The following is a 25733-nucleotide window of genomic DNA, read 5'->3' as shown; positions in this document are numbered from 1 at the left end:
TGGGGAGTAGTGTATTAAACAAGTAAGGCCCTATGTGGAGGGATACATCTATAATTGTCTGCCTGGAAAGAGTTATTTTCCCGAGGGCGAAGATTTATCCCGACACAGAGGGACATAATTGTTTTATGATACCGAACTCTATTCAAGTGAATTCATAATTTGGTATTTGTCTGGTTAAAGAACTTATAAAGATGCATGTTTCCCAAGAACATTGCTATATTTGTCGGACTGCAAAAAATAAGCAACAGCGTTGCCATTGAGATATAATAACAGGTTTTGAATGTACATAGTGATACATTCGCATTGTAGCTTTCTGCTCACCCTGTTACATGAACTTATAAAGATCAGTATTGTATAATGGTGTAATATCTGAGCCAGTAAAGATGGAAACAAGTATCTTACAACTGATTTTGAGTTATTTTTAAATACTATGACTGCAGATGTTCAAAAGAGTGTTATTTCAGACATTACCAGACTACTCAAGAAATATAACTGATTTTAATATGTATTAGTATTTTTAAAGACTGATCTTTTCACTAGAAATTATTGGAAGACATAGTCTACAAATCTTTTATTAAACACCTGTCTGGAAAATGAAAATGTCAAACAAACAATTCGTTTGGTTTTGACAGGTTATAAAGTTAGAAAGGGTCTCTTTAAAACATTGCTTTATATTAGTTAATTATTTCTCCATATGTTGGAGTAAAAACACATAGCAGGTACCCTCTAGCATTTTGTGCATGTTATATCATAGCATACATTATAATGTTGTACCATAACACAATCAATGCAAATACATAATGTTTTATGCCTCAAATTGTTTTTTCTTAAAGATGCCCACCGCTTACAGAGAATAAATGAACAATAATTGGTGTTCAATCGTGTATATATATGTTTAATTAACACAGAAAATAATGTAAAATAATTTATTTTGCCGCTGGTGCATGCGCAACCAGTACTTCATTCCATATAGGATATAGTGCGACGGAATTTTTTCGGGATGCAATTAATTATTTTTCATACTTTTAACTTGAATTAAAATTAGAAGCTCAAACTATCCAATGGTGGTAATGGTGTTAAGTAAGTAACTTTTGTAACTGAAGAAAAATACCTAAATCGTCTGCTCTTGTTTTAGATAGTGAAAAAATACCATTGTCAGTGGTGGAGCATCTTTAAAATATCATAATTTATAGTTTCAAATAAGTTTAAGTTTGACTTATCAAGTATGCCTAACAACATAATTTCTAATTCTGATTGCATTCGACGCATCTAATGTTTTCTATATACATACATTGAGTATTATAGTACAATACAGATTAGGATGGTGTATCTGTGTAACCAGTAATGACGATGATCAGTTATGATTGATATTTGTATTTTACAGACTTATCTGTCCTTGTGAGTAGGTATTGATTGTGACGTCATGTCTTTGTGAGTGTAACGTCACACTTTTCAGAGAAGACGACCGGAATTTTATTCACAAAATGATGACGTCATAATCGAAACCTACCCGCAAGGGAGACAACTCTGTAATATGCAAAGACGTAATAAGCTGATCCAGATGTTTTTGGGACAGCGTTTAAGATGATTCTGTGATACAGTGGTTGCCAGTTCGATAATAATGCAAAACGTCGAATTAGAGAAACGTGTTTACGTTTTGCGCACATGCAATTAACATTTAGGTTAAAGAAGTAATATTAACGGTATGTTCCTGGTGACATGGAATCTTTTCAAACGAACGTCTGCAAGATACGAATTACTTCAAATAGTAAATATGTGGTAACGGAGTAATTCTAACCGTGTTGCTAACTTGTCTCCCTAGTACTTGCTATTGGGGATCCTATATTATATTCTATATCATCTAAATTCTATAGTCTTTCCACATACATCGAAGCTAGAGTAACTGACATGATGCGGAAGATCGTTGTAGCTGACTCATAGAAGTGAAATCCACTCAAGAGCGACACTTGTAAGCTTGATAAGTATATAAAGATATGTAGTTAGGTTTATGTCAGTTTGTGTACTGTAACCTGCCTGACTACATCGGAAGGGTACTTCCTCTGTCTTCCCCCCTATCATCTACATGTACGTCTCCCTGAATTATGTTTCCATGCCGACGGAGGGGTCGTCCATGGTAAGATGTGTTTGTCTGGGAGTTACAGAGAAAGTTTGTGATCTGATTCCGTTGTGGTAAGTTGCCACAATGCATACTTACGTAAATGCCATGGCGAATGACCCGAACAATTCGGACGAGGACTATGATGAGGTGAGATTAAGCCTACTTTCATTATTTTACTTATATATTTTCATCTTTTTTGTGTAACGTATGCATCTTTTGTAAATTATACATATTCCACTATGGTCGTCACATGGAGAATGCTCTACCCTGCAAAGCCCTGTACCACATACAATTATTTACCGATATGATTGTGATTCACGACTTCCATTAATGTCAACTTTGACCCCGACCTATTGTTAAGTATTGCTTTGTAATCTAGAAAGACAGGTTGTTTTACGTCATGGTTTTGTGGACGTAACGTCATATATGTCTCATAGAAAACAACGACATTTTTACACACAAGCTAATGAAGAATCAATCACTGCTATTCCGCAATCACAATCTGAATAATATAATGATGTCATAAGGAATGTATGCTGCAATTTTAAACATATTCCATGGTCTCAGTGTTAGTCCAATGTTTGACCCAAAGCACTACTCCCCCAACTTCTACTAACAAATGTTTTGTATAACTTTAACAGAAATTAAAAATGTATCTAGTATATATAACTGGGAAAGGTATCTAGCTATACCCCATAGTGAACAAATTCAGAAACACAAACTTCTGTCTTTATACAGTAATATACAGTAAGCTAACCAAATCCCTTGCTGTGCCGATTTTTAGACAGTATAGTTTTAGACTTATTTTCAAATAGATTTATATTGTGCAAATAGAATGCGGATCACCTAATTATTGAGCAGAGCGTTTCAGATTGGACTATAACCTAATCCGAAAGTATCATTTCGACTCTTATCTGAGAAACTCCTTTGAGTATAACGGTAGTTGTACATGACACGACAATGGTATACTTTAAACGTATAAATTTACGCGAGGGGGGAACTTACGCTAATCACGCAAAGGTCTAGTGATCGCAAAAATTTAATCCGTGGGTAATAGTTTGTACATCGTAAACTTTGTTGTTAGAAGCCTAAATGTCGCGAAAATAACAACACCGTGGAAGTTTTATGCATGCAAATTGTGAAATGAAACACCCGCGAAAATTATCCATATATACTACAGTAACTCTGTGTTCAATGTGTCTTTCAGGGCTACGAACACGTTCAGGCGCCAATGTCACCTCCAAATTCTCCTCCGATTTCAACAAATATGAATTTGCCACGCGCAAATGAACCGGAAGTGCCAGCGGCTGCAGTGGAATTCCTAGAATCCGGAATTAAACGAAGGAAGATTCTAATATCTGTTGGATGCACACTCATCAATTTTTGTCAGTCAGTTGTATTCGCCATGGCAATCCTCGGGAAGATAAATTCTGATCTGAGTGAGGAACAGGCAGACGACATCAGAATGGCGTTGGTTATCACTAGACGTTTGGGAGGTAGGAATGTTACATATGTTATATTGAAGTTAATGATGTGCTTGCTTTGTTATGTCGTGGAAACGCTAAAAAACTTCAAAATCAAGTATTTTCTTTATTAGTTGTCTACTTAAAATACACTATATCATGCTTATAAAAATATTTTACTTTTATTTTGAAATTATACATAACAATATGGTGAGCAGACCAAGTTCACAAAATTTTAAAACTAGTTCTTTGATATGCTCACCATTTTCTGATGTCGTGTATGAATTAATTTTGATGGTAAGGGTCTGCAGTAGTAATTATTAACATCTAAAACTAACAGCGCTATAGACTTATAAGTACTTAATACAATGTCTTTCTTCTATACAGTCCCTGTTGCCTCCCTGCTGATGATAGGCCTCGGCTATCGTGTTGTTGGTATTATGGGATGTTCCTTTGTCGGTCTCGGACTTTTTATAGCTGCCTGGGTACCACGTGTGGCAGTGGGTGGCATTGGTTTCCTGGTTGGCGGTGTGGCAGGTATTTATTGTATTCCATGTGTTCTCTTTGAAACCCTCTTTCCTTGTCCCTCATTGTATACTGTTCTATATTATACAAAGCGTTACAATAAAGATATTATGCCATCCCAAGTACACGATCGTTAATGAAAAGATGGCTCGGTTCTTGTCCTTTCTTTCCGTTCTTCTGTCTAAGGTCTTTCTTGACATCTACTTACCTTCAGCCTTCAGATGAGCGTTCATCACGGTGATGAAGTTTTGCAACTCAAAAAGTGATATTATATATAGACTAGACTCCTTATCATGTCTTTTGTAAATGCCCGTTACAGATGCTTCAAAGCATCGTCAATATTTATCATTTAGACAATAACTGATGTTTAATTGTGTGTATTTACCAGGGGATTGTCTATTTAGCACCAAAATACAAATACATTTATGTTGCTTTTGTTCTGCGCAATCAGTGCCTCATTCCATAGTACCATGGGTTTTGTTTCTGCAATAAAATATTTTAGATACTTTTGTTTTGGAATAAAAAAAAAATAGAATAAGAAGCTCAAACTTTTCAAGACGGTAATAGTATACAGTAAGTATTTGTTACTAAAAGGAAATCTAGTTTTTCTGCTACTATTCTTAATAGAATAAAATCATGATTCGTTGGCGGTGTAAGCATACTTAATGTTTAAAACTTAAGCTATTCAAGAAGTTTAATATTTTATAGAATATAGAATGTATAGGAATACTTACTTAAACAAGCACTAGTAATTCATTGAACAGCAAGAAATGATGACGTTTCAAAGCTTTAATAGATTCATCAACTGAGCACTTCTTCGCGGTCAGATTTATATATTCTCCCTCTAAAATTCCACTTAAAGGAGGAGTTTCAATTTGGGCCTCTCGTGGCCATGACCGATAAGGATTATTTTTTGTTTACAAATATCCGGGAGTTGATTTAATTTTTCATTAATAATCATGCATTTATATTTTGAAAATAAAACAAATTGGAAAATATAACTTACTGTCCAAAAATAAGCCACTGTGAAATACTTTTATGAAATGCCAATTATGCAAGAATAAAGTTCTTATGATGCCATAATATATCACAGAAAACATACAATAAAAACAATAAATAAAAAAATAAAACTCCCCCTCCCCCTGTTCCCCCTCCCCAATCACATCCCATCCATAATATTCTTTACCTAAGTTGATAGTATGCAAATAATATGCAAATAATATGCAAATAATTTTTGACAGTAAGTCATATCGTCCGTGCCAGGGATCGAAGCGCGGTCGGCTGGGTGAAAGACCAACGACCACCCTACATGTTAGATGCATGTATAAAGTTAAAAGATCTAGGCGTTCTCTATAATTTATCACACACATATAGAACATGTTTACTGTCTTCTTCTATTGTTATCATACATCTAATGTAGATAAAGAAGACATACATAACCAACATATCAACGCATAATAATTCATGAAAAATTATTCAAAATCATAATTTTGTTCTAGCTGAACTGGATCAAACAGAAAATTGACCCTCCTGCTTATACCCCCATAACTCACAAGGAACTCCGACCTGACCTTAATCATATGTCAAATCATGATGTCTTAACTCCCGGATATCTGTAAACAAAAAAATAATGCTTATCGGTCATGGTCACGAAAGGGCCCAAATTGACAGTCCTTCTTTATTTCGCCACGTATCTTTAAAACGTAATTGTGCTTTACTTTGTACTATATTGTTGAAACCAATATTGTGTTTCACCCTGCAGTAGCACAACGCCCCATTCTAGGTACCTTGTGTAAGTCCGCCATACATACTCCACACTTGATTGATGGATACATATATAAATATCTTTATTAATTTCAGGAATTGGTTTCGCATTGCTGTCATTAACTGTTATAGTTCCGATTCTGGAAACTTTCAAGAAACATCGTCTTCGCTATGTTGTCTTGGTGAGATCTGCGGACGCTGTTGCGGCCATCTTGTTCGCGTGTATCACTTTTATACCAGAAATCAACATTGATTGGCGGATTCTGTATCGATACCAGTTGATCGTCATGGTGATTGCAGGGGCCGCTTGCGTTCTTCTAAAACCAGTCACGGAACAAACTCCAGTTGACAAGAGCCAAGGAGTTCGTCGTCTGCTCGGCTTGACAGATTATTCAATATTTAAAGACGTTGCACTGTACCTGTTGATGGTTGTTTATTTTATGGACCAAGTAGGTATGTATATAATTCCAAAGGTTTTTGGGTCGCTGTGAGCGAATGATCAAATGCGTAATAAGTTCGAATTCGAAGGGTAGGAACTGACAGTATTTATTCTTTCTCCCCGTTTCCCTCCATCTCTTTAACTTTATCCGTAAATGTCCTGTATATAACAGGAGCCAAAAGAAAAAGAAAATCAAGCCCATTTAGTTCATGCACAAGAAAACACTTCATCGATAATGTGATTTTCATCTATTTTCGCTTTGACGCGAGTCCATCGTCACTAGTTGATGATGTCGTTTCACCAATATAGCGTTGGTGCTACGTAGTGTAAACTGCAAGATTTAATCTAGCTCTAAACGTTGTAGAAGACGAGTACGTTGATACGTCGATATTACTCTTGACCCATTGACAAGATTGCCATTTGTTATATAGAATGTAAAAAAGGATCATTAATTTGGATTAAAACTTTGTCTTCGTCGTATACAGGGAGGGTCACTAGCTCATGATAGGAAGTCAAATAATTGTTTAAAATCAGTTCCGTCCCCTACTAAAGAGTTTAGAATCAATTAATGGGAGATCACTTACATAGGCAATGCCTGTTGTGCAATTCTTTCTCAATTTATGAAAATAATTTGACTTGATTTTGAAATTGATGGAATATTAATTTCTGTTTTCATGTAAAATTAAATTTTATTTTTACCTAGTCTCTCAAGAAGGAATTGTCGGATAGCTTTTTATTGTCTGTTTCAGGAAAACCTATTCCTGTGTTTGAATTAAAGTCAATACTACAAGATCCTATGAAACAGTTTGGTGATGACCTCTCGGTACAGATTATTGTCATCCTACCGTTTGTTGGCGTCCTGGTAGGATTATTGTCGCTAGTTTTCTGGCACAGATTCAGTCTTGTGGACGTTCTATGGCTCCTCGGACCAGTCAACATACTGTCCGGTCTGCTGACCTTCCAGGCCCCGGCTCTGTCCAAGGTCGCCTGGGTAGCCGTGTACGCTGTAACCTTTGGAATGGCCTCAGGTAAATTTTGAATTTTTGCCGTTACGCATATACAAAACCTTGTATTTCGTTCTGCTTGGTAAATGTAGGAAATACGTATACATGGCGCGCTGATGCTTGGTGTTTTCGTGCTTTTTTAAACGGATAATGGAAGCAACGAAATAAAGAGCGCATGCAAACTGATACATTAAAAACGCTTTACGTTGGATCGATGGAACTTGTATTAAAAAAGTTGTTTAAATAGTATACCAGAAGTCTTGGTAATCCAGTACTCTAGAATTGCCAAGACCTTTTCTGTTTCTGTTCCTTTATCTTTCATCAAACGTATTTTAATAAATGCACTTGCCTGCATATCCGTCAACGCTATGCTGATCTCCTTACTGGCGTATTATTGTAACTACTATTGGATTAATGTATTTAAGTGTTTCTATCTGCAGGTGTGTTTATCGCTCTCGTCGACAATGTTATACCACATGCGTTTGGTAAACAAAGAATTCGAATCGTGGAGGGAATCCTGGGATTAGCTTCCGGTGTTGGTCACGTGATATCTTTACAAATCAGTGGTATGCTGTTTTCTGTCATTAAATTTTTGGTCAGGGAATCATGAAAGCTGTGCGAGTTTATGTGCAGATTTCTATAATTACATCCAGAAACTTGAAGGAAGATCATGTTAATAGAGATATATGGCAATTAATGAGTCTAATCGCCACTCTATAACTATACCCACTTAAGCGATATCCAGCTTTTTATACAGCACAATATCATGTTCATAAAGATATGTGATGAATCTAGAGAGTAAAAATTTAGACGTTATTATTATTGTTTATTTCATAACAATATGTAAGATGGACTGAAAACATTGTTATTGAATCATCCCATAACAAAACAAAACTAAAACATTGTTATTGAATCATCCAATAACAAAACAAAACTAAGTACGTTTGGAACATATGTTTTCCACGTACATTTAAAACTAATTATGTCCTTTTTATACAGATACTCTTGACACAAGATCGACCATTGGATACGAGTCATCCTTCTACTTATCCGGATCAGCTCTTCTCACTTCCGGTTTGCTAGCAGTTGGTTTCCGGTTCGTGCTGTTACGTAAGAAAGTTAAGAAGGAGAACGATCGATGACATCATGAAGTAACTTATATAAACATTAATATTTATTTATTTCAATCATTACCGAAACCAGAATTTCTTGATGATGGCGACAATGTTTGTAAGATTCATATTTTAATATAAATAAATACAATCGATTATCAGATAGATCAAAGTCACTAGACTTACCGTCATATTTTGAAATATCTAAACTTATTAAGGATGAACAAATGTATTTTACATTGGGTTTTGACCGTTGGAACTCCATGGTACATTCCAGTTTAAAAAGCCTACCTTTTGATTTATGCTAAATATTTTATTAGCTGTTATTCTTATTGTCATTGTTATATATATTCTGAAAATTAAAAGAGAAAACCCATCAAGTGCAATTTGTTCTGATTGTGGCTATTTTGAAAATAGAAATATAAAATATATTGTGAAATATTGACGTAATAAATCTTTAATAAAACAAATAAAACAAGCAAAAGAATGCATTATGCGATTTTTAATTGTAATCAACATTATTCCATTATCTAAAATCTGGCCTCCTGGTTCAAAGCCGATTCTTATGTTAATCCGCATAAAAACAAAGTTGGTTATATCAAAACAAACGATGATCTATCGGTACATACTGTTTTCATAAAAAAAAACAACAACCAAACAATTGGTAAAACTGAATGCTCATATGTTTCTAATAAAATTGATTATCTGACGCTTGTGACGTCATTTCGAGAGTTTGACGTCACATGCGCGGACTGTTACATGAATGGCGTAAAATTCCGCCAAAATTCGCGTAAAGGTACCATCGAGTAACAATCAGCACGGTATCATGTGAGATTTCCATAACTCAACATTATTCCATTAATATACATGTATCAAGACACTGTACATAACAGTTGTACACAGTATAAATTTGATTCGGACACACTTATTAAAAATCTACGGAAGCCTTTTAGGGTCACATTGAAAAAATATTATGTCGTTATAACGACTTAGTATGTCGTAATAACGACTCAGTTGTGTCGTAATAACGACATAGTATCCAGTTATAATGCCTTAGTTGTGTCGTAATGACGACTTAATATCTCGTTATAAAGACTTAGCTATGTCGTTATAACGACTAAGTATGTTGTAATAACGATTTAGTATCTAGTTATAACGACTAAGCTATGTCGTAATAACGACTATGTCGTAATAACGACTTACCTATGTCGTTATAACGACTTAGTATCTCGTAATAACGACTTAGCTATTAGTATCTCGTAAGAACTACTTAGTACATAGTATGTCGTAATAACGACTGAGCTATGTCGTTATTACGAGATACCATGTCGTTATTACGACATACAAAGTCGTTATTACGACATAGTTAAGTCGTTATTACGACATATGTAAGTCGTTATTACGAGATACTTTGTCGTTATTACGAGAAACTAAGTCGTTATAACTACATAGCTAAGTCGTTATTACGAGATACTATGTCGTTATTACGACAAAGCTAGTTAAATCGTTATTATCACATAGCTAAGTCGTTATTTCGACACAGCTAAGTCGTTATTACGACATAGCTAAGTCGTTATTACGAGATACTATGTCATTATTAGGACATACTGAGTCGTTTTAACGACATAAACAAATTTCAATGTGACCCTTACAGGCTTCCGTAGTATACAGTGTAAATATAGCACAAACGGAAATAGAAAATATACGAAAGGAAGTGATAGAAAAGGCATTGCATGGCGGTACAAGGAGTGATGGGGAAGGGTCGGTAGGGATAACAGAAATAATTTGAAAGTGATGGGGGAAACGAATACATCTAGGAGAGCAGAGAGAGTAGAGAGGTTCATACAGCAAATCAAACTTGGTAACCCACAGTCATCCAACAGGTCTAAAAAATAATGAAGCTTTAAACGCATTATGAGATTAATAGGATATTTCCCTACCTTGAGGGTAGGACAGAAATCTCTTCCCGAGGAGGAGATCAACGACTGACTCGAAGCTTGCCGAGAGTTATACTGTCCTCCGCCTTCGTAGGGAATGATAGTTTTCTGCATCTGCAATTTAAAAACTTTTGTTAAACTCGTTGCACTGTGACAAACAGGAATCTAAATCAATTTGAAATATTCAAAGAAATATTAACATATATTGTAGTATCACATTCACATAGTTTTATGAAATAATTTATATATTGTACACTATCAATGGGGTTTTCATTGTTGGTTCGGCTGACAAAGATGATACCGGCTAGAGAAGTTTTACCAACAATGACAAAACATGACTGATAAACATCTTGACTTTTTATTCATTTGCCATATAGCTAATCATGACATGTAATGCCATAGCCTATCATGTCGCTAATATTGCTATGCCAGGCAGGACATCCATGGAAATAAGCACTGAATTTACACGAGCAAGAAAACATTTGACGTCAGGACCATGGAGGAAATTACAAAATGGCTGCCTCCATGAGATCATTGTAGACTTTGACATTGATTCATTATCATTCATCCAGCACAAAAAATGATGCATAAATAAGATGAAACTGTAAGCTTAGAGATTACATATGAACACTATAATCTTAATAATTAGCTGACAATTTACTCTGTTGTAATATCTATATATGTGTTTTCTATTTTTAGGAATAGGATTATTAATTATCTTTCAAATATTTGATATTTATCATTTATTACAGTTATTGTATTCCGATATACATGCAGATTTTTAAAATTAAAAACAAAATATCATCGAACGCTATCAAGCGAATCAAAGCATGAAAGCTGGTTAGCTAATATGCTGGCCTTTTACTATACAATACAACAGAAAGCATGTTTTATAAACCTTTTACGTCTAATATGACCGGTCTCTACAGCATGAGTTACTGCTTTGATGAACAGTTCTAATTATGTGAAACGGAACTACGAAACTCTGCACTATATGAAACTATATGAAAGCAATCCTAACGCATATATGTAATCTTCGAAATTTATAACATGTAATAAGTCATGAATCGGCATCGTCAATATTTTTCAATACAAAAATAATTTGCAAATTCTACCTTGTAATCGTCATCAGTTGCAATAGTCGGAACTTCAGACGGGTAAAATTAATAACAGTTAATCGAGCTCTTAATTTATTGTATGAGACCGTTACTCTCTAGTGAGAACCAACATCAGCTCTTTTTATCAACAATTTACTCAAGAGTGACGGCCTGTTGTTGATCATGTTTTATAAAGAGTTTCCAAAGTCATTCCACTACTGTAACTGCACAGTATTCGTAGCATTTAACTAACTTAAACAGTTCACTTATCAAAAAACATGAAAGTTAACTGCCTGACATGGATTGCTGTAGCGATATTGATAACAGTAGAGTGCAAACGCGCATCTTTCTACAGAGCATTGCGTGTAACCCCGGCGAATCACAACTTGTATAATCTAAGTTCAAATACTGGAATACCAAATCATGTTACTTGTGCCAAGCGGTGTAACACTGAGGAATGTCCATCTTTTTCGTACAATGAGGCTACGGGAAGTTGTCAGACTTACCCACGATTGTTTGTCGACGCGAATTTCAAAATGGCCGCCATAAAAATAGCAAAAGCTTATAATATCTTGAAAACTTAATGATAATTAAATGACTACTGATAGTATTTTGTTTTCTATACCTATATTTTCAGGGTTACTGAATACAAATATAAACATTACTAATTGGTAAAAGCCGTCAATGCCCGACAGAGTTTATATTCTAATATCATCAAAACTTATCGACAAAGAAGTCTAATCGTTGTCATATACTTATATTTTCAGGGTTATTGAATAAACAATTTCAACGTTAGTTATTGGAAAAAGCTGTTTTCAGCCATCTTGTTTTTCAAAATGGTCGCCGTAGATACACTTAAATTCTAATATCTTAGAAATTAATTGATGTAATATTCAATTTTTGCGTCTATACCTTAATTTTTAAGGTTATTGGATGCAAAAATGAATGTTGATGATAGTAAAGTAAAATCAACAATATTGTATTTTTTTCAAAATGGCAGTCTCAAAAAAGTTTATAGTGTAATATTTTGAAATTCAATTAACGTAGAATCCTAATTTTTGTGTCAATGTGACGTAACAAAACCGATTAATTTTAACCTATTATTGACCTCAATATGACCATTTTGAAAAATGGCCGCCATGGCCTTCAGCAGCAAGATCCGCTTGGGGTCTCGTTCTCAAATACCTTGTATTATGTCTTAGTAATGGGTACCAAATTTCATATTAGTATCTGGGGCTTAAGCCTCCGGACTATGATTCCAATATCAGTATTCAGCATCTGTCTCGAAAGTAAAAAAAAAACTCCGTATGTCGTAATGATTACATTTTCTCATTAGAGTGTGTAGTTCGTTATACCAAAAAATATTAATAATTAAGTACAATAATGGATAAGTTAATGGGATCTGAACTTCATGCTTATATCTAAATTACGGATGGCCTAATTATGTGACTATATCGATTACATAAATGAAAATTCAAAAATCAAATTATTGGAAGTTTGAGCATTTATGATTTATAATTAATTTCAATATCACTACAATTAAAAATGGTGTTCTTATCTATCACAAGTCTACCGCATCCAGGCGTGCAGCTGCTACTATTACCCGGTGTATGCTATTAAATATTTGTAAAGGTACTAAGGCCTACAATCTGTGGCTTTATGTTGATGTGTGACAAACCTACATAACTTACTGTTAAATATCTATCTGTCATCATCATGTGGTGATATTAGTTTCATATCGGTGGATGCCGTCTATCTCATGAACTCTTAGCGTGACAAGTTGACATTGATTCAATATACGAGTTTGTACCAATTTATCTCTATGTCAATACATGTTCACTGAATCCCTGATGATCTCAACACATATAATATTTTTTATTAAAATCCTAGTTGCAGACGGCTTACTCTGTCAACATATCAATTTTATTTCTGATTAAATTGTGTTGTTTTGATGTGATAAATATTTATCATTAAATTTTATTTCAAAATTATTGTATTTTTGGTCATTCATAATTAAAAATTGTTTCTCCCATATAAATTATCATTAGTTAATTTGTCCTGCGGTTTATTCAGCCGAATCACAGATGGAATGGCAATTTGAGAGTATAATTACATAGTAATGTATGACAAATGGGGCTCTGGGTCTTATGATATTAAACATATTTCACAAGAAAAATTGTATGATGACTTTGAAATTCGCTGTTTAAATTTAGAAATTCCTCCAACCTTCGTCTTTACGAATTCAAACATTGTTCTTACAAATGTTAATTTCTTTATGATACACATTTCATATTTCGCCATATTAAACCATATTGGCCCTATTCGACTTACGCAATAGGCTATTGTGACTGAAAACGTCGAATGCGGATTTGGCGTTCAGATACACAGCTTATGTAAATCTTTGCGAGGCACTGGACTCATAAAGAACTTTCACGAGAATCACTGCAGTCAGTAACGGAAATGCACGCGGAGTGAAAACTTTTTTTGTAGATTTTTTTTGTGTTTGGAGTAGCATGGCGAAATTTTTCGGTATGAGAGCCTCCAATATCTAAGTGATTGATGATTGGGGTGATAGGTATCTCTTTATGGTTCCTTTTTGCTCTTATAGACTAAAATGAGCAAGCGCTCCATCAGACAGTGAGTGATTGTATCGGTGTCCTTTTGTCAATTATTCCATTCATAATGGAAGTGATTCTCCTGCCACCAGTGAGTGTCCATCTGTTATCTCCCTTTAGTTCAGTCGGTAGAGCGGATGACCAGTAAGTCCGGGATCGCGGGTTCGAGCCTGGCTGGCAGCATACGCCCTGTTACGTATACATGTTCGGCTTTGCTGTTGTGACCATATTTATCTCACCTGTTATGAATACTACAGGTGTAGGTGAGCTGATCTTTTTAAATGTCTCAAAGATGGTGTAAAATCTTAATCTGTTCTTTGAAGATATCATAAAAGCTCGGATCAGCGTTGGAAGCAGTAACGACAGAGAACTGCTCAAACTAACTTGATAGGATACACTCTGTTTTCTCTCTGATGCAGTTGGAAAGGCCTTTCAACTAGATTGTATAACTTTTCTTTTCCATGGGCTTCTTGACGAGAGCTACCTGTGTCAATTTTGGCTTGTGGCTTTATTGTTTGTCACTGTGACATTGGTAACAGATTTACCGTGAGCCTCCAGTGATACTCTCTTTATGTCAGATGGTCTTGCAGATGTCATCATTTCATACTTGTAGGATGCTGACATACTGGTATTGGCGTCCTTCAGAGCATTATCCATGGGGAGTCATAGTGAGATGACTGTCCGAGACTATCTCGATCGTCTCTATTTTGTTGGTTACAGATGTCCAGCAAAGATCAGTGTTATCATCTTTTAGCATATTTATCTATTATGGCTTGGTTGAGAGGGCACCATTGCCTCATAGTATTGTTGAGGGATGACTTAGTGCCCGAGCTGAAGGCGAGGCCACTATCTCATAGCTTAATACTATGGGGCAATAATGCCCTCTCATTTAGATCATAATGGGTTAAGAACATTACCCTTACATGTGTATGACCCATTTTCATTCCATCGTAAGAGAAACAATTCAAGGGACACCACACACTACATTCCCCATTTCTACAACATCTGCTTATAAGTACAACATATTAATTGTCGCAGAAATCTGCGATGCTATTTGATGAGGATTTAAACTAGATCGGTATAGAACTAGCGAACTGTATTTTGTAGTAAAGCAACATTTGTTCCCTTTCCTGTACACCACAGCCTGCCCGCCATCTTGCCGGAAAATAAATACGATTTCAGCTTAGAGAGCTTTTATCAGCTCCTCTTACAATCTGATAAGAGGATCTGAACAAATCCCAATAGGGGTCATGTCCAGGTGACCTTTGAAAATGGCCAATCAAATTTATACTTGCAAAATTTTGACAGTGAATTTCAGGGGACGAAATAGTTTGGAAAAAAATTATTTTGGTTTACGTAGTCATCTTGCTAAAAGAGCACAACAAAGATAATTGTATATGTAAAGTGGGACGAAATATCGTTTTCAATTGATGTAGCAAGGTGTAAAAAATGGATTCGGTATGAATTCCACGTGGTATAAAGGTCATCTGGACGTGACCTCCTATTGGATTTTGTCAGATCCTCTATTTAACGGAGTGGTTATAAGTATCTGTATTTGAAACGGAAAGTAATCGTCGGTATGTGTGCACTGTACATGTGACATTGCATATGAAACATTCACGGGTTATGTAATTAATATACTGGCATATATCGTCTTGTTTGCGCAATATGCAGTCTGGCGAAGAGAAGAGAACGACAAACAAGCAGACCAGACGCAAATTTATCACATGAAATGACTTCGGATAGACTGTCACTGAAATGTTATTGATGTTTATTAATGTAACATCATTCAATAACAGTTCTAAACATGGAAACCGTTTCTCCCAGTGAGAACCAATAGCAGCTCTTCCTATCAACAATTCAATCATGAGTGACGGCCTGTTGTTGATCATGTCTTATAAAGTCATTCCACTAACTTACTACAACTGCAAATTATTCGTAGCGATTAACTAACTTAAGCAGTTCTCTTAGCAACAAAAATGAAAGTTAACTGCCTGACATGGATTGCTGTAGCGATATTGATAACAGTAGAGTGTAAACGCGCATCTTTCTACAGAGCATTGCGTGTAACCCCGGCAAATCACAATTTGTATAATCTAAGTTCAAACACTGGAATACCAAATCATGGTACTTGTGCCAAGCGGTGTAACACAGAGGAATGTCTATCTTTTTCGTACAATGAGGCTACGGGAAGTTGTCAGACTTACTCACGATTGTTTTTCGACGAGAAAGATTCTGACATATCCCTAACTCAAAGGTTCTTTTCCAAAGGTAAGCGACTCCATTAAAGTTTTATCATTTTGAGGTACTTAGGACGAAATGTTTTTGGGACATAAAGATGACAATTCACAAACAATTAGAAGTAGCAAGAAGAATTAAAAGTGCAGCCTGATTGATGGTTTTAACCATGAGATAATTTTCCTATTTAAAATACTTAAATTTATTTTAAATTGAATTAATGAAATGTTTAATTTAGAAGGCAAACCTATCAGTTATGTTAAAAGCACTAAAATCATTTTGTTTCGATTACCTTTTCAGGAAAAACTTTTATATCTAGAACTTCAAACAATGATCTTCCAAATTTTATGACACAGATTTTTATTTTCAGCTATTGGTAACTGTTCAGATGTCGAGTTAGAATCTCCATCCGGAATTCATAGAACTGTGAGGGAGGATGGAAGGAGTCTCAGTCTGTTTTGTAATACGGACATTGAGGATGGTCCTTGGACTGTAAGTATGGTATATGTCCTATAATCTCTGGCCCCGATTTCTCGAAACAAACTTAAGTCAGAAATTGACTTAAGTCAAATATTTTCTTATATGTTACATAAGGAGAAAAACTTGAATTTTGACTTAAGTCTGTACTTTTGTTTCGAGAAATCAGATATCTACAGAAATAATTCAATGATGTTTGCACCAAACATTTTGATTGGCCTAACGTAAACTTTGACGTCGCCGTTTGTAACGCCGTCTATGACTGAAACAACGGCGCATTAATTACAAAGAAAAAGAGCCCGTTACGTATCTTGAAATTTTAGGGGTTAAAATTCTTAATGATATTCCATCAGGTAAACAGAATATCGAATGTTTTGCCTCATCGATGAAATTTTGTTTTGTTTATTTTTATTTTTATTTTACTTATTAGACAGACATTTTTTATTCGCTGTATCATACTTACTGAGACACAATATTGAAAATCCGTTTTGTTACAATTATGCAATATATTGGTATTGTTGTCAACACATACGTAACATTGTTTTGGTCTTGGTTTTGTATGATGTGTGTTTCGGTTTTTGCAGAAATCTCCATCTAAATACATATTTTGTATGTTTTCGCCGATTTGGTTTTTGTTATTCAATACCAGCAATATTACAATTGCGACAGGTGATACAGAGACAAACCAATGGAAATTTCCGCCGGAACTGGACTGAGTACAAGGAAGGTTTTGGGGATCTGTATGGAAATTTTTGGATCGGTAGGTCTTTGTGAGACACAAATTTTCATTTCTTGTATTGATCTTCAGAAGATGGATAAAAATGGTTACAACTTTTCAATACATTAAAAACTTATTCTCTCAGCAATATTAGCTTGACTTTACTTAATTCATGTCATCTTCTATGACCAAGCACAGGTTATCCATCATTTATATGTAGCATGTTGTGTGTTTCCATGAATTTTAAAGTAATATATCTTTTTTAAAATTTCATTTCAAACCCATACATGTTTGCTCTTCAGCAGTATAATATATGACGTTATTTCATTCTCATTATTCATACACTAAGATTGGGGTTTGTCTGACCTCTTCATAGTATATACCAATAATGGTTTAATTTTACTCAGTTTCACTCCTTACTATGAGTTGGGGAATGAAGGGGAATGCTTATTTATCGTAACCGTAGATTGCTTTCCTTTTCTTCAGGAAATGATAACCTGCATCTCTTGACTAAAACACCGAAAATCCTTCGTGTGGAGGTAGAAGATTCAAATGGAAAAACCGCGTCTGTCCAGTACTCGGAATTTCAGGTGGCCAACGAAACTCAGAAATACAGACTCTATGTTGATGGGTTCTCTGGCAGCATTTGTAAGTGCGCTAAATTAAAATTTAAAAAAGGCGTTACGATGTATGTTTTTAAAATGAACATGACTTGAATGATGACTGGGTTCGATTTTAAGTCATAAAACAATTTCGGGAAATGTTTGAGTCTATTGGCATTGAGACTAGAATAATGTTATGGTTTGAATGTTATTTAATTTCAGACGATGCCTTTCGAAGACATAATGGCTTGTCCTTCAGCACTTACGACAAGGACAACGATGAATGGGTTGGTCACTGTGCCAATAATTTGAATGCAGGTTGGTGGTACCATGCTTGTCGACATGTCGACCTCATCGGAGAAAGGGCTTGGGTGTACTTTGCAAATCGACTATCAAAATCGAGCATGATGATTAGATAGACGTGGGGAAAGGTCAGACGAATCAGACAAAACAGGAATAAGAAAACAAACATGTTATTCTCTGAAACAAGAGTCCCTGTGGGCTTGTTTCGTCCATGTGGATATTGCAATGATTATGGCAAAAAACTACATTTCAAAGAGATAAGGGTGTTCTGAGGATGATGGTCATTGTTTACGCATTGATCCACTCACCACAAGGTAACTACAGGTCAATTTCCCTCCGTCCGTCCGACCACAGCGGTGGGGTCAATTTAAAAGAAATGTTTACGGACGGACGGACGGTGCGCCATGGCATAACCTCATCGGCTATTCGGGTAAAGTAAGCTAAAACTAGTCCTACATAATCAGTCTTTGTCTATGAAATATTGCGGTGTTTATTTTAAATCAATGATCAACATTTGGTATTGGAGTCGAAACAATAAGTTATAGCGTAAAGTTGGATATTTTGGCGTCGGAAAATTATGGCGTTTTGTATCAAAATAAGATGGTTAAATTTTGATATCTTTACTCTTTTCTTCAGAAAGATCACAACAAAATCTGAAGATTTACTTGTTCCTTCGGTCCTTTTGGTCGGATTTATCGCTCAACAATGAAAAGTTGACGTGAATAGAAGCCAAATTGATACTTTTGGAATATTGGTCCTCAGTAGAAATGATTTATAATCACATACATGTATACAATCAATCAATCAATCAAAACGCCATCTGAATATACGATAGCCCTTCCCATGTCCACCTAAGAATTTAGAATGATGATATAGATAGTTTATGATGAAGTAGGATTAACTGGATTAAACCTATGCTGAGTTGAGGGTAATGTTCAAAAACACAAAAAGTTCGTCATCATCTCTATTTAACCAAGAATATATGTGATTCAAACATCTGTCAAGAGAGTCGAAAACGACGAATGTCGCAATGATTGCATTTCTCCTTAGAATGTGTACAATATATGTAGTTCGTTAAACCTATTGTTATGTATGACACTAAATACATGTAGTTATGAGATAAGGGAGATAACTCCTATAGCTTTTTTATCAATACATCCTATGAAGGTCATATCATTGATTTAGGTTATAGAACTTTCTAGAATATAATCATGTATAAACAAATATGTTTGTAAACATGTTGATTTTAAGTAGAGATCTAGAATGATCTATTTCCAGAAAGTTATGTGTGTTTACTTGTTTACTGTTTTTAGTTAGATATTTCTAGAAGTAGAAGGTTCTCCAATATTCTTGAATTACGGTTTAGCTATATATACTCCAGCTGTCCAAGGCTAATCAGAACTGTAATGAGACCTGTAATAAGACATATCAAGAATTGTACAGCGCCATATAAGATTCTATTGGGAGAGCTATTGTGACTTTATCTGTGGATTATTACAACACTTTGTGTGGATTTATTCATATTGCCTGGAACTTTACAAATCATCGGTGGACATTCAATTTACTTGTGGATTTGTGATTATTGTTAATTTGAAACCTGGAAGGATCAAGGATTATACCAGGACATTCACATACAGATAAGTAACACTTTAAATCATCGTACTACTCTTGTACCACCACCAATTACTTTAGATATTGTAAACCATCTCTGTATAATATTGTATATATAATTAAATTGTGTTTTGAATTTAGCTGCTGGTTTCTCCTTTCTGTTATTCGTTAATGTAACAGAATTGGGGGCTCGTGTCCGAGATCGATATTCAATTTGTGAAATCTAACTTTAAAAAATTAATTAAGAAATTTTCAAAATTTGTGTACAAACTTTGAGTTTACATTTGAAACCAACAGCTAGATAAATATGACTACTATGCAGGTAGAACAGTTTGTTAAAGCGCCATCCCTGGAAGTTCTTTTGCAAGTTAGTAAGAAGGATTTACTGTTATTGGGTAAACATTTAGGCCTTACTATCAAAACTAATTTGAGGAAAGCTGAAATTAGGAATGTAATTATAAGATATTTTGTTGACAATGGCAAATTTGACTCTAGTGCATTAGATAGTATAGAGGAAACAGTCACTTCAGAAATCAAAATTAGACAAATGGAACTTGAACATGAAATGAAAATGAAACAAATAGAGAAAGAAATGAGAGAAAGAGAAATTGAAAAGGAGTTAAGAGAAAAAGAAATAGACAAAGAAAGAGAGTTAAGAGAAAAAGAAATTGAGAGAGATCAGATGTTAGAGCTAGAGAAGCAGAAAATTCAAGCTGAAACAGAACTTAGAATGAAAGAATTAGAGCTAGCTTCTCAAGACAGTTCAAGTAATCTAACTTTTAGGGGTTTACAAGGAAACAGAGGTTTTGATGTCAGTAGAAACATTAGGTTAGTTCCTCCTTTTCAAGAGAAAGAAGTTGACAAGTATTTTCTGCATTTTGAGAAAATAGCTGACAGTATGAAATGGCCTGAAGATAAGCTTACAATGCTTCTTCAGAGTGTCTTGATTGGTAAAGCTAGAGACATTTATTCTTCTTTATCTGTAGATGAGATTTCAAATTACCAAGTAGTCAAGAAAGCTATTTTGAAAGCTTATGAGTTAGTTCCTGAGGCTTACCGCCAGAAATTTCGAAACTCGAGAAAGAGAGATGAACAAACTCATGTAGAATTTGCCAGAGAAAAGGAACAATCATTTAATAGGTGGTGTGATTCTAAAATTCTGAAGAAATCGATGAGGATTTCGGTAAATTGAGGCAATTATTGTTGATAGAGGAGTTTAAACGTTGTGTCCACATAAACATAAAAAACTCATTTAGATGAGAGAAAAGTTGAAACACTTAGTGAAGCAACTACAATGGCTGATGATTACGCTCTCACCCACAAAGGCTCATTTGTTAAAAACATTTCTCAAGACAAAAACAGTACCACAGGTACTAGTAAATTTGGTCAGCCTAGGAACCCAACCTTTAGTGGCCCTTCTAACGACAAACCTAAATTAGGTGATAAGACTAAGTCTGATTCTAAAACAGATCATAGGGCAGGTGTGGGGTCTCCTTCTGGTCCTGTTTGTAATTACTGCAAGAAAGTAGGGCATACTATGTCTGAATGTTATTCTCTCCCGCGTAAGGAGCAAAGGCGTAAACAGTCAGTTCCTTCTGTGTTAGCTATGTCAAAGCCTAGTCAGAAACTTAGTGATATTGTGGAAGATTCTAAAGTGTCTGTTGAAATTAAGAGCTCAGAGTCTGATAGTGTCTTGGAGAAGTACTCTCCCTTCATTTCTGAAGGTTTTGTTTCACTTACTAGTGATATTACCAACTTGAAACCTGTGAAGATTTTGCGAGATACTGGGGCTTCTCATTCTTTGATATTAGATGGCGTAGTGCCTTTGTCTGAGGAGACCTCATGTGGTAGTAGTGTTTTGCTTCAAGGTGTAGAGTTAGGTTTTGTTAATGTGCCTCTCCATTCTGTTTATTTAAAGTCAGATTTGGTTACTGGGCCTGTCACCATTGGTGTTAGACCGGAACGTCCGATAGAGGGCGTGTCGCTCATTTTAGGCAATGACTTGGCTGGAGAGAAAGTTAGGGTAGATCCCTTAGTGTCCAGTATCCCTGATAAAACAGATGTTGCTGAGACTATTCAACAGGAATTTCCTGGTATTTTCCCTTCTTGTGCTGTAACTCGTTCAATGAGTAAGAAGGTTTCTGATGTTGCAGTAGTTGAGGATCATTATAGTCCAGGGTTAGGTGACACTTTCTTGGCTCATGATATAGAGGATGTCGGGAGCAAGTGTGATCTTTTGAGCAATTCTGTAGACTTTGATAGTGATAGAGTTGTTCCTAACAAGGGTACTTCTTTGTCTGACATGATGAGTAAATCATCTTTGTCTAGAGAGGAGCTTATAGTAGAACAGGAGAAAGATCCTGAAATCTCCTTATTGTGTAATCGGGCTTTGAGTGAGGAAGAGGCTGAGAAAGTCCCGGTTTGTTACTTCCGTAAGTCAGGTGTGTTAATGCGCAAGTGGCGTCCCCCTGATGTGTCTCCCGAGGAAGACTGGAAGGTTGTCAATCAAATAGTTGTCCCACCGAGGTATAGGCAAGATATTCTAAGTTTGTCTCATGACGTACCTATGGCAGGGCATCTAGGTGTGACCAAGACTTATAACAGGATCTTAGATCACTTCTTTTGGCCCAAGTTGAAACGGGATGTGGCTGATTTTTGTAGGTCTTGTCATACTTGACAGGTGGTAGGGAAACCTAATCAGAAAATCCCTGTTGCACCTTTGCACCCCATTCCAGCATTTGAGAAACCATTTAGTAGAGTCATTATAGACTGTGTAGGTCCTCTACCCAAAACTAAGTCTGGGAATGAGTATCTTTTAACTATTATGTGTGCTTCCACACGCTTTCCTGAAGCCATTCCACTCAGGAATATTAAAGCCCCTAACATAGTCAAGGCTTTGGTTAAATTCTTTACATTGGTTGGTCTTCCAAAAGCTGTCCAATCGGACCAAGGTTCGAATTTCATGTCTGGTATTTTTGCAACAAGTCATGTACCAGCTCCAGATCAAGCAGTATAAGTCTAGTGCTTATCATCCAGAGTCTCAGGGTGCTTTAGAACGTTTTCATCAGACATTGAAGAATATGATGAGATCTTATTGTTTTGAAAACAAAAGAGATTGGGACGAAGGTATACACATGTTGTTGTTTGGCGTTAGAGAATCTGTACAAGAATCTCTTGGCTTCAGTCCCTTTGAACTTGTGTTTGGACATACTGTACGTGGTCCTTTGAAAATTTTGAAAGACAAAATTTTGGACGAAGATTCTAAAGTGAATCTCTTAGAGTATGTGTCTAACTTTAAGCAAAGGTTGACAAGGGCATGTGAACTGGCAAAAGAAAATTTGGCCGTTACTCAAACCAAAATGAAAACATGGTATGATAAAGATGCCCGTGCAAGAAGTTTTGATCCAGGTGACAAAATTTTGGCTCTATTACCAATACCGGGTCAGCCTTTGCAAGCTAGATATTTTGGACCTTATGTTGTTGAGAAAAAGGTCGATGATGTTAACTACATTGTACAAACTCCAGGGAGGCGCAAGAAAACTCAATTATGTCATGTTAATATGCTTAAGAAATATGTAGATAGAGAAGAGAGCAAGACCTCTGAACCTATTGCTACTTTGGCCTCTGTACCATCACAAAGTGAAAGTACAGCTGATATTTGTAAATTAGACTTAGATGGTGGTGTACAAGATGTAGGTTTAGACTGTGGTGTTAAGTTACGGAATTCAGATGTGCTCGCGAACTTGGACAAGAAACTGTGTCATCTATCAGAAAAGGAACGCAATGAACTGAAAGATTTGATACTTGAGTTTAAACATTTGTTTCCGGATACACCAGGCAAAACAGATGCTATCTATCATGACGTGGATGTAGGCGATGCGCCACCTGTCAAGCAACATCCTTACCGTGTCAATCCTTTGAAAGAAGAACACTTAAAGAAAGAAATTCAATACATGTTGGACAATGATATTATTGAACCAAGCAAAAGTGAATGGAGCTCTCCATGTGTTCTGGTACCAAAGCCAGACAAGACATACCGGTTCTGTACTGACTTCAGAAAAGTTAACTCTGTCAGTAAAACAGACTCTTATCCAATTCCAAGGATTGACTCGTGTATTGACAAAGTTGGCAAAGCAAAGTACGTAAGCAAGTTTGACCTGTTGAAAGGATATATTGGCAGGTGCCATTAACAGAAAGAGCTAAAGAAGTGTCGGCATTTGTAACCTCGCAAGGTTTGTACCAGTACAAAGTTATGCCGTTTGGTATGAAGAATGCCCCGGCAACATTTCAACGTCTTCTTAACAGCGTGATATCAGATCTGGAAGGCTGCGATGGATACATTGATGACGTCATCAACTACCACGACACGTGGGAAGACCATCTACGCGGGATTCGTGAATTCTTCGAGAGACTCATTACCATGAAATTGACTGTAAACTTATTGAAATGTGAATTTTGTCATGCAACTGTTGAATTTTTAGGCCATGTTGTAGGACAGGGGCAGGTTAAGCCTGTTCAGGCCAAAGTAGAATCAATTATAGATTTTCCAGCTCCTGGAGGCAAGAGAGAGCTGATGAGGTTTCTTGGTATGGCTGGATACTACAGAAAATTTTGTCAAAATTTCTCTGTTATAGCAGCTCCACTTACTGCTTTATTAAAGAAAAATGTCAAATTTGTCTGGTCAGACGAATGTAAGTCTGCCTTTGAGAAATTGAAAGCCATACTATCAAACTCACCAGTTCTGACTGCTCCAGATTTTAATAAACAGTTTAAACTGTTTGTTGACGCGAGTGATGTAGGTGTTGGTGCTGTTTTGATGCAAGAAGGTACTGAACAAATTGATCATCCAATTTGTTATTTCTCGAAAAAGTTTGACAAACACCAGAGAAATTATTCCACCATTGAGAAAGAATGTTTAGCGTTGATTTTGGCCTTGAACCAATTTGATGTGTATCTCTGCACTACAGTTGTTCCTGTGTTGGTCTTCACCGACCACAACCCTTTGACATTCATTGGGAAAATGAAAAACAAAAACCAAAGAATTCTCAGGTAGGAGTTTGACTTTGCAAGAATACAATCTTGACATCAAACATATCAAAAGGAAAGACAATATTCTAGCAGATGCTTTATCAAGGATTTAAATATTACTTGATATGTCAAGAAAGTTTCCTTTTCAAGAAAACTTTCTTTTCTTTAAGGAGGGGTGTGTTATGTATGACACTAAATACATGTAGTTATGAGATAAGGGAGATAACTCCTATAGCTTTTTTATCAATACATCCTATGAAGGTCATATCATTGATTTAGGTTATAGAACTTTCTAGAATATAATCATGTATAAACAAATATGTTTGTAAACATGTTGATTTTAAGTAGAGATCTAGAATGATCTATTTCCAGAAAGTTATGTGTGTTTACTTGTTTACTGTTTTTAGTTAGATATTTCTAGAAGTAGAAGGTTCTCCAATATTCTTGAATTACGGTTTAGCTATATATACTCCAGCTGTCCAAGGCTAATCAGAACTGTAATGAGACCTGTAATAAGACATATCAAGAATTGTACAGCGCCATATAAGATTCTATTGGGAGAGCTATTGTGACTTTATCTGTGGATTATTACAACACTTTGTGTGGATTTATTCATATTGCCTGGAACTTTACAAATCATCGGTGGACATTCAATTTACTTGTGGATTTGTGATTATTGTG

General features: G+C 35.6%; 1 protein-coding gene and 1 long non-coding RNA gene across 2 annotated transcripts; both read left to right on the top strand.

Annotated features, from left to right (window-relative positions):
* The first annotated feature begins 1994 nt into the window (after positions 1 to 1994).
* LOC138333497 (monocarboxylate transporter 12-B-like) lies at positions 1995 to 8807 on the top strand. Its single transcript, XM_069281919.1, has 7 exons — positions 1995 to 2266; positions 3327 to 3615; positions 3970 to 4119; positions 5968 to 6324; positions 7060 to 7338; positions 7755 to 7880; positions 8314 to 8807. Exons 1-7 carry the CDS (start codon positions 2204 to 2206, stop codon positions 8454 to 8456), a joined length of 1407 nt encoding a protein of 468 aa, XP_069138020.1. The 5' UTR covers positions 1995 to 2203; the 3' UTR covers positions 8457 to 8807.
* Positions 8808 to 16681: 7874 nt separating this feature from the next.
* On the top strand, positions 16682 to 18726 carry LOC138333496 (uncharacterized). The gene is made up of 4 exons (XR_011209984.1): positions 16682 to 16805; positions 17460 to 17550; positions 17995 to 18156; positions 18333 to 18726. It is a non-coding gene; the product is annotated as an uncharacterized lncRNA (long non-coding RNA).
* The last annotated feature ends 7007 nt before the right edge of the window (positions 18727 to 25733 follow it).

Source organism: Argopecten irradians, chromosome 10 (assembly GCF_041381155.1).
Source record: "Argopecten irradians isolate NY chromosome 10, Ai_NY, whole genome shotgun sequence".
In the NCBI taxonomy this organism is placed as follows: domain Eukaryota; kingdom Metazoa; phylum Mollusca; class Bivalvia; order Pectinida; family Pectinidae; genus Argopecten; species Argopecten irradians.
This window is presented reverse-complemented; position numbering and strand designations above follow the sequence as displayed.